At 36.2% G+C, this 16,340-nt stretch overlaps 1 protein-coding gene across 8 annotated transcripts; it reads left to right on the forward strand.

Moving 5' to 3' along the window:
- The first annotated feature begins 1,737 nt into the window (after window positions 1-1,737).
- On the forward strand, window positions 1,738-7,585 carry LOC113289957 (plant-specific TFIIB-related protein PTF2-like). 8 transcript variants are annotated; one of them, XM_026539407.1, is made up of 5 exons: window positions 1,738-1,938; window positions 2,023-3,633; window positions 4,416-4,529; window positions 4,953-5,213; window positions 5,295-6,275. In XM_026539407.1, exons 2-3 carry the CDS (start codon window positions 2,049-2,051, stop codon window positions 4,457-4,459), a joined length of 1,629 nt encoding a protein of 542 aa, XP_026395192.1. In that variant the 5' UTR covers window positions 1,738-1,938; window positions 2,023-2,048; the 3' UTR covers window positions 4,460-4,529; window positions 4,953-5,213; window positions 5,295-6,275. The 8 variants fall into 8 exon arrangements, with proteins under 8 accessions (XP_026395192.1, XP_026395191.1, XP_026395193.1 ...); XM_026539406.1 differs by lacking the exon at window positions 1,738-1,938 and having other exon boundaries at window positions 1,945-3,633; window positions 5,295-5,938; window positions 6,038-7,585; XM_026539408.1 differs by lacking the exon at window positions 1,738-1,938 and having other exon boundaries at window positions 1,945-3,633; window positions 5,295-5,327; window positions 5,413-6,275.
- The last annotated feature ends 8,755 nt before the right edge of the window (window positions 7,586-16,340 follow it).

Here is a 16,340-nt window from a genome sequence, read left to right on the forward strand (position 1 = left end):
CAAATTCACCGTTGTGAACTTCCGCCAGTAAGCGTACGGGTACGCATACTTACCAAGTCTCCATCAACCATTTAGTACACACACAAGTATGCATACATTTGGTTCCCGGTTTTGGACTTATACACTAATGTGCGAACACACTATATGCTTATACCCAAAGATGGTTACATGTTCTAAACTCTTTATTTCAATCATTGAAACATTCTTAGAGGATGTTATATAGAGGTTATCCACACTCTATTTTTCACCAAAGCGATTTTCAAGAGATTGAAACAATCAACATGACTTTCGTCACTTGTAAAAATGAACCCAAAGCGAAAGCTTACGAACACATATTTCGAGAAATAGATAAGCGAGATAAACTCGGCTCGAAATAGCAATTGTGTATAATCGAAGTCTATATAGCAATATGACTTTTGTCTCAAGATAGGAGATATAGTAGATAGACTTTTGAGTGATGGATAAGTTCAAATCTCCAGATACCTTTTAGTCGATGAAGATCCACCAGTTCCTTGAGTAGTTCTTCGTCTTTGCATGATGAACGCCGTGGAGTCTAGAGCTCAACTACACTTTCTATCCTAATCCGAAACTTAGCTATAAGTAGACTAGAAATCAAGACTTATAGTTTTGGCAACTAAACTTGGCAAACAACCTTGAGATAGCAACGCTTGTGAGTTCGACCGAGCAGTGCTCTAACAGGTGTAAAGAAGACCGGTCTTCCCTTCATGACAGGGACATGGTTCTCACCACTATTACACGATCCCCACTTCTCCACTACTTAACTACCTCCACTTCCTACGAGATCAGGGTATTCAATTACGACTTGTATAAATAGGTTTTCAACCTATTTCAACCAACAATAGTGTTATCAACACAAGTATTCAGAAACATCCAAAACCCATAGCTTTCATTCTGCTAGCAGTTCTACGTTCTGATAGCAAGTCATAAACAACCACACCTTACAGAGAATAGCACTCTGATCTCAACACCTTCTCTACTTCCCTTCCTAAGATCAACTCTTTTCCTTCCTTTGTACCAAGTTGAATCCGGCCATTTCTTGGTTTAGGCCAGAGTCTTACAGATTGATCTCTCAAATCTAAAGTACTCCCGTGCAGTACATTTTGTTTAGGGTTTGAATTATTTTCTCATCAACACACCCAATTTACCATTTTCAGCAGAATCAGTTTTTACCCTACTACAGACCAAAGCAAGACTGGAACGACCATTTCTTGGTTTAGGCCAGAATTGTACAGATTGATCTCTTAAATCTAAGGTACTCCTGAGCAGTACATTTGTTTAGGTCTCTTAAATCTAAGCCCAGACTTGTTTCTCATCAACCTACCCCATTTTATCATTTTCATCTGAATCAGTTTTTACTCTACAATGCCCGTAAAACAATTTTGGTTGGCCAATAAAAATACATTTCAATGAAGGGAGACGACCAAAAAATATAAAAAAATCGTTGAATTGCTTCGAGTTTGGAACAAAAGCGGTATGGATTTAATTGAGCATAAAAGTGGATATAATTACTGGGCGATGATCAAGCTGCCTCGCGGCTCAAGCATTGCTGCCCCTCAACGGTATCATGGTTCTATCGTGCGGCATGTGCTGTCGCCTTGTAGGTGTAAACGTGGCGCAAACTAACCTAATTGTGTGGGCCCTGAAAGAGTGCAAAGGCTTTATGGTTCAATTATATGGAAAGTGAACCAAGAAATTTTGAATTTTCATATGGAGTCGGCTGAGAGAGATTGGTATTTATAAGGAAACCATTGATGGGGGCTGAAAACAAATCCCACCACTTCCCTCGTCGTCTCCACTTCTTTTCCTTTACCTAAGAGTCAGTCAAGCACTTCACCTCAAGCACCAATAGGGTTTCACTCAAGATCCCCTTACCAGTTGTTGAACAAGGAAGACAAGACATGATTGTCAAATTTTAGGGTAAGAATTAAACCTTACCTTATTTATTCTGTGTGTTTATTTAGTATTAAATTATCGTATAGAATTTGTGTAATTTGATCCCAGGTTGAGAAATTTTAGTTGGGATTGCAATGAGTTCTTGCTTCTGTAAGAATTGCAAAAAGAATACAGTGATTCGAGATGATATTACGGATAATTTGGTATGTGAAACATGTGGTCTTGTACAATCTATCGGTGATAACCTTGTACAATCTTTTGGTGGCTTAAGCGATTTTGATGGTACCTCTGTTCGTGTTGGTGACGATTATACTTACAAAGAGAATAAAATTTACAATGCCAAAAATGACATCAAAGAGATAACTGATAGATTTCAGTTTTCGTCTCGCAAAACGATCGAGGTGGAACAGATGATTGATGAAATTACTGAGGGGGAATTCGGCGCAGGCAGATGGTTCAGTATCCTTGTAGGTGCATGCTCTTATGTTGTAAGGAGACGGGACAACTTGCCTCTTTCGATGAGAGAGGTTGCCTCAGTTATAGCTTGTGATTATCATGAGCTCGGACGAATGGTTCTTCGTGTTGTTGATTTTCTTGATTTAAAATTGCCCGAGTTTGATATTGTAGCATTCTTTGAATTTTCTCTGAAGCATTCTCACAGTTTTGCGCAAGTTTCTGAGGAGAGGAAAGATGAAATGGTTAAACAGGGTACATTTCTAGTTCAATGTTTAGTCAAGTGGTTTGTGACAACTGGGAGACAGCCTAATCCCATTGTTGCTGCTATTATGGTGTTTGTTGCAGAATTGAATCAAGTCAAAGTTCAGATTGAAGATATAGCAAAAGAAGTTCATGCTGGGGTAAATACGAGTAAGAGACGTCATGGAGAGCTTCTGCAGATTCTTGTTAAAGTTGGTCAACCCTTGCCTTGGGGTAAGAATTTAACAGTTAAAAATGTAGTAAATAACGCACCTTCAATACTTCGGTACATGGAGCTGAAGTCTAGGGTAAAACCTAGTGAGAAGAGTAAGAACATAAATAACTTTAGATCTGAATTTGAAGAAATTATCTGTGGGTGTTTGAGTAAAGAAATGGAATTCACCGAAGATGGTTCATATATAGGGGATGATTTACAGTACTATAATGTTGAAGATAGAAGTGTAACCTTAAGTGAGAGTGTTACTGATTTGGACAAGCTCAAAATCTCACAAGACTGCTTGTCCAAGATCTATACGAAGTTCTCGAATGATGGTACTTCTCCGGAAGCTATGGCCGAGAAAGAAGAAGAACATCCTAGAAAGAGGAGGAAAGAACTAGGTCTTCAAAGTGCTCAGGATTGGTGGCGAGGAAATTCTGAACTGAGCGAAAAGCTTTCACTTAGAGAAGTATTGGAGAAGAATGTAGGATATAATAATTTGCCTCCATCTTTTGTTGCTAATAAAATAGCGTGTCAAAGACGGAGAGAGAAGATAAATGCTGCCAGGTTCCGGATTGGTGAGACTATGGGAAAACCTGCTTCCTCTGAGCTGAAAAATGGAAAAGAGATGCCTTATGGAGCAAAAGGAGGTAATATGGATTGGGAGGATTGTATAATAGAGATCCTCCTGCTTCATCGAGTTAAAGAGGAGGAGATCGAGAAAGGTCATTATAGTACACTGCTTGACCTGCATGTTTTTGATTCTGTCAATGCTAGTAAGATGTTCGCCAATGCAAAACGACAACGTAAGTAGAATGCACACACAGTTGCACCAATCTTATGTTAGAACCTGAATTTCATTAGCTCCTTTTGCACAATTCTTTGTCCAATCATTTTTCTTTACTTATTTATGAGTTTGTATTACATTTATACATACAGATGTTATAGGACTAAATGAATTGAAGTAAATAACAAGAAAATGAATTATTTTTTCTTTGCATACTTGTTCCATTTTTTTTTCTGTATGCAAAACAAAAAGATGAAGTAAGTTCTTCGTTAGTTTTGCTTACTTGAACTCTTCTACTGCAATTGTTCATTATTAGTAAATTTTCTGTTTGCCAGTGTTTAGTGGGACCATTCAGATAAGAATTAAAGAACAACATTTACCTAAATGAACTTGGACAATGCTATCAACGAGGCTCTTTATGTGCATAACTTTGATGAGAGTAAACTTTCTACTAGAATTCGAACTTGCTTATGTGTTCATAAAAATGGAGTCATTTGATTTTTTTTGGTCTTGCTCTTGTACGATGCTCAGCCATGTCCTCCAGTGGAAAGTTCGAAAGTCGTACAAACTTGATTCTGTGAACTAGTTTTACCAATCTTTGCTTCAGAGGAACATTCATTGCCTGCTTTAGGTTGTTCTTAGGAATTCTGGCAGCAGTTCTTATCGCTAGATCCATTTATCTGTGCTGAGTGGCCGTAGATATTTGTATGTTTATTTTATGGAAAGACCTTGTTTTACTATGCTTCTCTTTATATGTAATATGATCTGCTATCGATAAGGATCTTTTCAGCACATATACAGGCACAGAAGATCTTGTCGCGAACCTGATAAATGGTGGAGGTTGACAGATTCAGATTGAAGCAAAATGAGTGTACCGGTTCGAGTAGAGATGTCCATAGAACATGAGGTTGACAGGTAACTTGTTATCTTCTCTGTTTCAATATTCATTCATCCTATCTGCAAATTTAAGAATTTTGCAGCACATGCAAAAAATGATAGAAACCAATGGAAAAAATTCACCGGGTACTGCTTCGTATATAGTTCTCGTGGATACCAAATTACCAGATTATAGTTCCTTTAAGTGTTGATGTAACTTGTGTGTAACCAATGAAGAACAGAACATCCAAGATATTCCTGTACCCTAAAGTGTTTGTTTTCAGGATATGGTTAAGTTATTTTATAAATTATGAGGATATTCTACTATGTGGAGTCTAGATAGATCCGTCTGTATCTGCAAATTAGGAAACAATCTACAGTTGGAAGTTTCTTTGTTATATTCTTCAGTGAGACTGGTGCTGGTAAACACGTTCCAAGAGCTTTTTTTTTTATATTCTTCAGTGAGACTGGTGCTGGTAAACACGTTCCAAGCTTGAACCTGCAGTCGTCAATGAAGATAGAGCCGGAACTTATGAACAATTTCTCCGTCTTGAACAACTAAACCTGGCACAGATATGCTGCTAATAACTTCGCAAGAAGACATTATACAGGTATACAGTAAACTACCCTTATTTCAAATGGAATTTTTTACCTTCCCTCTCCCCAGGTACTCAACCTTGTTTACCTAAAAGGAGCTTTCTTCTGCTTGGAGTTGTTGCTCTGGTATGAGCTATCCTCTTCTTCCCACTATTAATTACTGTATTTTTGGAAATATATGGTAATTTCTGGTACTGAATACTGTAGGTCACCACTGTAAATATGGAATCATACAACAGTGTACTCTCTCTACTCACTCACTCCTCGAACACATGGATGTTGCAGTGTTATTGAATTATGAAGTAGTATATGATATTTGTCTTAGATCCCTTTATATCGAGAGGCCAACATACACAAATTTGCACCATTTAATATCTCAAGTCATATCATCCTCGACTACTTCCTTGAGGTTCGATTGAGCATGGATGTTACAGATTTCCAGGCCAACCTTGTACCTTGCCTCAGGAACCGATCCATTCTCTCATTATGTGCTCCTGTTATCTTCACGGGAAAGACATACCTTGAGCAGCCACCGATTCCTGATTTAAAAGTGCAATGTGTACTAGCAAGCATGATAGTCAATTGCGATCAAAGGCATGAAAATGCATGGCTTCCTGTTTGATGTCCCCTGGTGCCGTCTTTCAAAGACCAATAATGCTGCTGTGGCGACTTACAAGGTTCAAGGCCAAACTTTATTTTTTGCCTTTTCTGTTGCCATACTGCCATTTAATGTCTTCTCTGAAGTAACTGGCTCGGTAGATAATTGATCCCTTCAATTTGTCAACCTACAAAGTGTCGACTCGGCGGCCACTAGAATGCTTGCATACGATAGCATACATACTCAAGATAAGGTAAAATAACCAAACTCTCCTTACTCATGTTTTCTTACTTCCTTTATATGATTAATTTAAAGTTCAACCTAAGACTTCTTTTTGTTTTCACTATGAAAGTCCCTATACCGAGGAGCCAGAGTTGTATCTGTTCTGTGACGAGGTATTAAGTATCAAGAATTCCGTCATTTTATCCAAAAAGTTTCACCCTCAATAATGCGATTAAGTTTTATTGTTTTTATGTTATTGTCTGGATATATGTTGGATCCCAGACATAGGTGATGACTGGTGAACAGGATTATCATTGCCTAGTATGTTGTATCAGCTTAAGTTTTTTAGTATTGTCATTGCTTTTTTTAGTTTGCCCGTTGCTGGAAATTTTGTTGAATAACGAAATGGTCTTAGAAGTGGTTTTCCATTGTGATTGCTGGAGTCCGGAAACAGATTGTGAGTTTTTTTGTGGGAGGCTAATAACATTTTCAAGAGCGTCCTCAAGTACCACATTCATGTGCTTCTAGGGTTTTAGTCAGTGACATTCTGTTCTCAATTCTTTCTATTTTTGTTTGAAACGTAGGAATATGCCAGTGTTCATGCATCTAGCAGTATTTTTTGTCAATTAACCTTTTAAGTCAAAAAAAAAAAGAAAAAAAGCAGTATTTTTTGTCATGAATATATTTATTGATCTCTTGGATCGTATTTTTATGTGCATGTTTGGAATGCTTACTCACAGATGTAATTTGTCATTTGTTGCCAAGTTTCTATATTACAGTAATGACCAAGTTGTTTGAAAAGAATTGTCAACTGTACCTTTGATTCGGTAGGACCTGTGTCTTCCTTTGCACAGAGTTTCCGTTCAACCCCATCTTGGTGCTCTTCTTTCTCCACTAATAATGACTAGCTAGGCATTTTCATCTCTCTCTCTCTCTCTCAACATGCAGTGTAGTGTTGTCTTATGTCATCTATTACTTGCCTCTTGGTGGTTTTAGCTGTATTTTTTTTTCTTGATCTGTGTTATAGAAATCTGAACTCTCGTGGTAAAACCTAAGTTCAGAGCTTTAATAGTTCTTTGGGTCAGCAATATAGATTGCAAGGAAGCCAAATACTCCTCATATGTGGTGCTGAATACTTGGCTGTGTTACCTGCTTTAGCAATCGCGAAAGGCAGAGGGCTTTACTTGGTTATAGCTGGAGTGATTCCTCTATCACCGGTGATTGCTGCTAAGGGTCTGAATGTCTGATGCTGCCACCTTGATAGTTGAGAGTCCATGCATTCTAGCGAAACATCATCTGTAGTCCAGCTGGTTTAAGTAGGTAATATACTGCACCAAATTTTCCATATTATTCAGAGCCTCTTACGTTCTTCCACTGATCTTATGCACCAGTTGGATCATGGATCGCGATGGCAGAATTAATTCCTTAGAATTAAAGTCTAATTCTAGGATCTCCAATAATTTAGTATATTGCCAGTATTTTGTTGCTGTTTTGGGGAATCTGCTAGTGAGACCCGGCATTCTGTTTTTGAAGTGTATGGCAAAGTCACTACTAAAGGTGTAGAGTTGCTCAAATTTTATTCAATTCGTTAGTTCCGTAGAGTAAGTTTTTAGCACACGTTTTTGCTGAAGGTTTTACCATTTCACTAACCTTATGAGATATCAGTCAATATCTGAAATATTACATCCAAACTGAAAGATCATGTGATTACTTGTTTATCTTCTTCTTGTGATTCGATAATTGTAATACTGAATTAATTCTAATGAGTTTGTCACTCTTTTATTTCTTTTCGATCAAGATCATAAAATATTCCTCAACTTATAATAATACTTTCATATATTTATGTTATGGGCTATGGGAGTATCCGGTTAGATATTGAGAAATTTCCTCTTTAGTCCAAAAACCGGATCCGGGATTACTGTGTAGTCCAGCGGATAACCAAATTATCCGCTGGGTCCAAAAATGTTTAAAAACAACGGCAGTTACCTTTATACCCATAACACGGGATTATGTCAGTTCCTTATTCATTTTTCTTCTTCACAGTTTTCAGCTTCTTCTCTCTCGGTTCTCTCTCTTCTTTCAAATTCAGTTACCGAAATTTGAAATCAGTTACAGGAAAACGAAATCGATAAAGGTCAATTACCGAAATTTGAAATCGAAAATCTATCAACAACAGTTACAGAAAACCTAATTTTCAGACCTAATTTTCATTTCATTCAATTGAAGAGAGAAAATGGTATTGAATAGAAAAATTAAAAGGACAATTACAGAAGAAATTACAGAAGAAAACCCTTCTCCAGCAAAAAGAAGAAGAAAAAACGATGATGATTCACCAACAACAAACCCCGAAGAACCCCCCCTGATGTTACTCCTTCACCAATAACAAGAAGTAGGAGTAAAGTTGTTACTCCTTCACCAACAAAGAGGAAGAAACATATCGATCAGAAAATAGGTAAGTTGTTGTCGTTTTTCTTTTTGATTTCTATGCTCAATGGAATCACTAGATATTTGTATGTAGTGTCTGGTATACATGTTTTCATATGTTGTATATGCAATTTGAGACAACATATTGACATGCAGTGTGTGATTCATATGTTTTTTGTTCAATAGAAACACAACATCTCTGTGAGTCATATGTTTTACATGTTTTTCATCTGTTGTGTATGTAATTTGACACAACATATTGACATGCAGTGTGTGATTCATATGTTTTATATATGTACTACATATCAATATGATGTCTGCAATTTGTACTTATTGATATGTAATGATAGCATCTCAAATTGATATGTGTGTTACATATTATTATCTGCCTGTAATATGTAATGTGTAAAAAACTTTTGGTTTACAAAAACAGCAAAAACCAAAGGAAAGAAAGCAGATGCTGCTCCTGAAGCAAAAAGCAAAAGAAAAACAGCAGCGACAACTACTAAAGCAAAAGGAAAAACAGCGACAAAGGATGCTACTCCTTCACCACCAGCAAAGGGGAACAAAGCACTTGTCCTGAGAGCTGCTACTCCTTCTCCAAAAGGAAAGGGAATAGCAAAAAGGGGGAAAGCAAAAGTGCTCCTGAAACAAGGTTTGTAATGTTAAAAGTGAAGATAATTCTTAATAACGAGGGGGCGCTGCCCCCTCGACCCCCGTAAATTGTGGTTCATATGTAGTTATAAAATTACCAGTATGTTGTGGTATTTGATATGTAGTTGTTTCATGTTCATGGTAGATACATTAACTACATATTTGATATGGTGTCGGGGAAGAGAAGGGGAAGAAAGCAGTTGCCTTGAGAGTTGCTACTCCTTCACCAAAAGCAAAAGGGGGGAAAGCAAATGTAGAAGGTATGTAGTACAACTACATATAAGAACAAAGCGTATGAATAATATGTATCCTTAATAACATATGTTTATGAGTATGTAATGATGCATTGTTGTGCTTGTTTTTGGTATTAAGTGTTTTTACATTTTTACTGTATCAAAGCAGATACATGTGCCATACGTACTATTACAAATCGACATGTAGTTAAAATAATACGTAGTGGTATCTACTATTACATATCAATATGTAGAGGTAAATACTTATACTCTCATAACATATTACATATCAATATGTAGAGGTAAATACTTATACTCTGATAACATATTACATATAAATATGTAGAGGTAGATACTTATATTCTCGTATGTACTGTTAATAATATGTAGTTTCAAGACTTGGTAGATATTACAACTACATATTGATGATGTAACTACATATTTGATATACCATATTGATATGTACTGTAATAGTTTTTGGTTCTTGTTATTGTGTAGGTGCTAATAAGCGTAAGAAAGGAGATGGAAAACCACGAAGTTTATACCGTGGCGGTTTCAGGGGCTTGTGGGGGCTTGTGAAGACTATTAGGACCACTAAGAAGGCTATTGCGAAGTCCACTGAAAACCTTGAGTTGAGTGAGTTGCAGCTGAAGATGATTTCTGAAGCATCATTCGGTAACCTGTTCCTAATGTTCTGGTGCACAAGATTTGAGTTGTAACATTGGTTGAAGATTGAAGATGCAATGACGAAAATGTTACGTTGTTACGTTAGGGGTCAAGATCCAAACAAGCTTAGATTTGTCTTTAAAAGGCATGGCCAACCGAATGAGCTAGTATCCACACCAGAAGAAATGGCACTTATTTATGGGATGCCGAGAATTCCAAATAGGGAATATCTTGATTATAGGCTTACACAAGTCAATAAAAAAAGTGGATGGCGTGAAACAAAAATTTTCAAAAGGACTTTTCCTACTGATATGAAAGTTGGTGATAAAGTGACTAGGCCAATGATTGTGATGGCAATCTTGAAAATCCTTAAACGAACACCAATTAATCTGAAAAAGAAGAAGTCTGATGAAGAGTCTCTGCAAAGCGTGGGTGATCAATCAAATGAAGATTCTGAAGAAGACGAGGAAGACAAGGAAGATGCCGAAGATCTTGTTAGGCTTATCTGCCTGTATATGTGCACTTCCTTATTTTTCGCTACAAGTGATGCAAACGCTTTGACTGAAAAATATATTGGTTTCATTCTTGATCTTGAGAAGGCTAAGAATATTTCATTGCCTGACCTCATCCATTCTCATTTAGAGAAAGAGCTGAATGAAAACGTGGAATCCGTAGAACGCACAAATGGTTGTGCTATTTATTTGTTGGTAAGAATCTATTTATTTGTTTATTCTACTTCAAAATGTTTTTGTTTTATGTGTTTTCTACATTTTGATAGTATATTTAATACTGCATATCAATATTTTGCAGCCATGGTTTGCGGAGCATACCCATTTGGTGGCTCCCGAGGATATAGTGACAGAACCTGCAGGAATGTATGTGCCAAGAGTGGCTAGGTGGAATCATACAAAGATATGTGCTGAGTTCCTAAAGGATATTGATCTTTCTGAGTATCAGGTAAACTTGCCGTACATATTTTTTCATAATAAAAATATATATTGATAAGTACATGTAGTTCGACATATTGATATGTAGTTATTAGCATATCAATATGTAGTAGTTATTAGCATATCAATTTGTGGTGATACATATTGATATGTAGTTATTAGCATATCAATATGTAGTTCTCCCTGTGTATCTAATAGAGAAAGAACTACGACATGTTTTTTTTTGTAATATCTAATATGTAGTTGCTTTTTTACATTTATTTGATTTGTACCAGTTCCATGTTGATTTCAAAGACGATATCACACACGAAGAAATACAAATCCTTAACCGTATTTCAAGAAGGATTCAACAGGAAGCAAATGATGATGCTTTTTGTTTAGATGACAATTCTGAATCGGAAGAAGAGGAAGAAGAGAAGGAAGAAGAGGACTCAGTATTGGGGGGAGAAGATTGGAAGATTAAATACGATGATTTGAGGAATACAATATCTTCCAAATGGAGTGAATTCAACACAATGCAGCAAGAGGGCGAACCGGTTGACGCTTCAAAGTTTGAGTTCATGTTGCATGATTCCCTTTGCAGAGAGAAGCCAGCCAGGAAGATTATGTTAGCTTGGGATGTACATCTACTCCAAGAAACCCCAATGAAGAGTTGAATGTGGACCAAATAGTTGAGAACGAAATACAAGGTTCTCAGGAAGATCAAACAGATGCTAATGTCAACATTCCTGAAGTTGGTTTGTCAACACTGAAAGATCAAACTCATGCTAATGCCACCTCTGAGGTTGAATTTCTAACAACTTCAATATTGAAGTTCCATGATGTTGAAGTTCCGCGTTCTGAGGTTAAAAATTGGGCTAAATCTAATTTGGAGCAAAAATTCAAAGAGATACAAGAGAAAAAGGGCAAAGAAAACACACAGGTAAGTAGCATATCAGTACGTAGTCTAAGTAGCATATCAGTACCTATTTGTTACATATCAATATGTAGTGGTATCTACCATTACATATTGATATGTAATAGTACATTCTTGTATACCACTATCTATCTGTTACATATCAATATCTATATGTTACTTATCAATATGCAGTGGTATCTACCATTACATATTGATATGTAACATTACATTCTTGTAGTGGAACATATTTATATGTAACAGTACATTCTTGTGGTGGTAGACATAGCAAAAACTCAAGCTAAGTAGGTTTTTGTTGACAGTTTCAATTGATTTTTGCAGGTTGATCAACTTGAAGTTAGGCAGGAAGCAGCAAAGGAGTTGCTTACAACTATGCTAGAAACGAAGTCTTCAGTTGTAGTTAATTCACAGAAATTTCCAGAGTATAACGCCGGATTGGCGGCGAAAGAGTTTCATTTGCTGGATGTACCTTTGTTTACTATGATGTCGAGTTTGGAACACATTGAAAAGCTGTCTATGCCAGATTTTATAGAAATGGAAAACTCTGGAATTGGTGTTTATGTCGAAGAGTTTGCAGACCTCCTTCCAGATAACAACGATGGTCTTTTTGGTATTAACTTACGAGAACAATTTGATAATTTGTTTGGAAGAGATTTGCGGCCTTTACAAATTCCACAATAAACAACTGAGTAACAAGAACCCATTGAACCGAAAGATGCAGGTGAAGTTACAGGTAAGCAACAAGAATACATACCTACAACCAGTTCAAAAAGTCATTTGGAGGTTGCATCACAAGATCCTTTGGATGTTTCATCACAAGATGTTCTGGATGTCCCCTCGTAAGATGTTTTGGAGGTTCCATCACAGGTGAATGATATGTACTAAAAATCTCATTTTGTGTAGTTAATATTACACTACAAATCACTACATACTGATATGTATATCTCATTTTGTATATCAGTATGGTAGCACTAGAAATCACTATACCATACAATCATATACCACTACATGCTTTCAAAAATGATTAGGTGATGTAACTATGTTTTATGCAATATAGATATTTACATATTTTTTTATGTTGATTAAAAATGCAGGAACAGTTTAGCCCAAGCCAGAAAAAAAAATGGTAAAAGTGAACAAAAAGCGCGCTACAAAGCCCGAAAAGCAGCAGGTAACAACACCCACCAGACCTGTTACTCGTTCCCATCCTGCAAAGAAGGTAGATGATATATATGAGAGTGGAAGCAAGTTCTCACCATCATATAAAGGACCGAAAGTTGTAGCAGCAGAAGCAATACCACTAAACAAAAAGAGAAAGCTTAAATTGCGCAAGTATTTCCGGAAACTGACTAAATCACCATTCTATAATGACATGAACGATGAACAAAAGAGTACTCTTTCCACATACATCAATAATGCAAAAAATCTTAGGTGAGTTCTCAATTGACACTTTTATATTGATATGTACTATTAGTTTGTCTATGTACTTTTGATATACATACATATTTGTATAAAAAATACTGAGAAAGACATATCAGTATGTACTGTTACACAAAGAATACTAACCTTTACGTCATTTATTTTCTATCTCAATTGCTTGGAGAGTGGGAGAAGGTGGTATTTGTGTAAGCGGAACTACAGTTGATGACTTGGTGCAGAACGATTTATTAGAATAAGATCTTCTCAACTACGCACAATACAAGCTTAACACCAAATTTCAGAATGAGCAACCGATGCACGAAGTATACAGTAAATACTTGCCTGTGTTGCATCTGGATCCGTCCGCTTTGGTAAGTTGTTATCTTACACTGCATATTTACTACAACACATATTCAAAAATTAAAAAAGTATGTAGGGGTAGGTACACTACATATCGATATTGCATAAAACAAAATTAGATATAAACTATTTCAAGTACATCCATGTTTTCAGTACAATGTCGAGTTCTCGAATAACCTCAAAGGAGCAGCACATGATTCTGTTTACAAACCAATATTGGCGATGGATGAAAGTATCAAGAAGATTCTTGTACCAATGTGCCACCAAAATCTTCATTGGACGCTACTTGAGTATGACTGCGAAAAAATGGTGTTCAACCACTACAATTCTTCTAAGGCTGAACGGGGAGGTATTTGTTATTCACACGCCTGCAAAATGGCAGATTACATGTACGTACCTATCAACGTGTACTTGCTGGAGAAGAACAAAGTAACAATGAAGAATGTAATAGTGAATGAATGTGAAGCACCTCAACAAGGGGGATCGCCAGACTGTCTACTGTTTGTGATGCATTTTATGAAGATGAAGTCAAAAAGAAAATATGTGGGAGTGCCTTTGGGAGATGATGAAGAAGTGCAAGCGAAGATTCGTAACAAAAGGGTCCCGTTATCATGCAAATTGCTGAAAGCATCTCCACCAGAAATCAGTTGGCAGATAACACAAAAATAGTCTTACTTGCTAAAAGTAATCTGACAGTACATATCACTATTTACCTATTTTCTTTTCTTTTTATTCTTGGTTACATTTCCTTTCATGAGTTCAAGAATGTTCAAAAACATATAGCTTTTCCAAACATGTTTTTTTGGGGTATATCTAATATGTAGTGATTTTTAATTTGAATTTGGGTTTAACTTTAATGTGGTGATATTTCAATTGTGTTACTTAAACATGATTTTGTGTTGTTGATACGAGGGGCCGCTGCCCCCTCGACCCCCGTGAAGATGGTGAATCAGCTGGAAAACCACATATCATAATTAAACTAACCACTACATATCAGTAAGTACTGATTGTTTTCTTTAATATGTACTAACCTGATTGAAACCACAAAAGTTTTTGTGGAATTGTAATTATGATATGTTCTAAATAATCTTAGTGGAAGATGGTTAAACACTACAATACTGACATGTAATTTCAGTATGTAAATACTTCACTACTGGTGATAGATACTGACATTTTGATATACTTAACAACATATTTCATTATTCGAAAATAACTACAATAACTACATTTTGATAGACTTATAATGTTTCAAAAACCAAAAGATGTTCTAAGAAACAACAAAAACAGTATTTTCAGTACACTTGTAATGTATGTACTGTAAATGAAATACTTATTAACCAAATTCAGTTGGTACTGACAAAATCAAAAAGAAAAACGGTAGAATAGAACAAGGGCTAGAGGAAAGAATTGTGGAAAAGGAATCTAGCAACATCATCGATATAACATTCTGCTGCACGTTCAAGCCTGTGATAAAAGAAAAAGAGAAATCAGAACACTACTTGCTTAAAAGTACATTGTATTGTATCATACTTACTTAATTAAGACATTAATATGTATCTGACTGAAATACATACCTGACACAAAATCATTCTTCAGAAAGTTCATGTTGTCGGATAAGATTGCATGTTGCCTTGTTGTGATGAGTTTTCAAATTACAGTTTGAACACTTGACATATTTTCTACTAGTCTCATATGCAGACTTAATACGTTTACCCTTTTTCCTGCCTGGTGGAGACCTTATTACTTCTGCTGGGAGAACGATATCGTCTACGTGATACTCATCGGGCCTGTGAAAAAAAAACAGTATCATATAAAATGGAATGAACCACAACTACATATGAATATGTACACGGTAAATTGTTCCTGAAAAACAAATATCAAAAAATATAGTGGTATCTACCATTACATATCAGTATGTAACATCCATATGTAAGTAGGTTTATGTTGACAGTTTCAATTGCTATTACATGTGTAAGTGGTATCTACCATTACATATTATTATGCAAAATATGAAAATGTACTGATTAAAGACACATGCCTGTCGTGGTTAGGAACGGGTCTAATAGCTATTGAATATAGCTTACGAAAAGTGGTAACTTTGAAATAATCTTCAACGTAATCAAGAATCCTTCCTCCAGATCTAGTAATAGCTGCAGTAGCGTGCGAGCATGGAAAATCATAAACGCGCCATCGTTGGCAAGTACAAGTTTTTCTCTCTAGATCTACCATATGAGATCTGCACAGTACATATTCATGTGTTATTTTTCAGTACACCTAATATACACAGTACATATTTATATGTTCTCACAGAAACATGGTACTTAAAAAAAGAAAGAGAAAGTAAATAACATTCAGATTATAGAGATTAGGGGTAAACGCTAACCTTGGAGAATGCACTTCATAACGATTAGCATCTGACTGGCTAACTTTCCAGGGACGGCCAATTTGGATGTGTAGTTCAAGCAAGGATTAATACGTAGGGGTTAGAAGTTCTGGGTCCATCCAGAGACTCTCTTCACGACGTTCTGACATCATTTCCATCATACGTATCCTACACGACAAGGGAATAGCAAGTCTATTATACTAAAAATATACGTAGATTAACAGAACATATATGCTAATAGTGTTACAAAAAGAAAACTAATATAAGCTTGTACTATGACTAAGGAAACTGATACAAACCTGATCGAGTCAACGAACGCACACGCAGGTAATTTCTTCTCTTTGTTAATCCAGCTATTGAACGATTCAGCAACGCTAGATGAAGTGTAGCCATAACTACAGCCCTTGAAGAAAGCACTGGACCACTTTTCT

This window comes from Papaver somniferum, chromosome 6, assembly GCF_003573695.1.
Source record: "Papaver somniferum cultivar HN1 chromosome 6, ASM357369v1, whole genome shotgun sequence".
NCBI classification, from domain to species: Eukaryota; Viridiplantae; Streptophyta; class Magnoliopsida; order Ranunculales; family Papaveraceae; genus Papaver; species Papaver somniferum.

Bases quoted from the DNA above. Each gene is read 5' to 3' on its own strand.
- LOC113289957 (XM_026539407.1), top strand. From the start codon at position 2,049: ATGAGTTCTTGCTTCTGTAAGAATTGCAAAAAGAATACAGTGATTCGA. The intron at 3,634-4,415 runs GTAAGTAGAATG...GCACATATACAG, and splicing joins CGCCAATGCAAAACGACAAC to GCACAGAAGATCTTGTCGCG.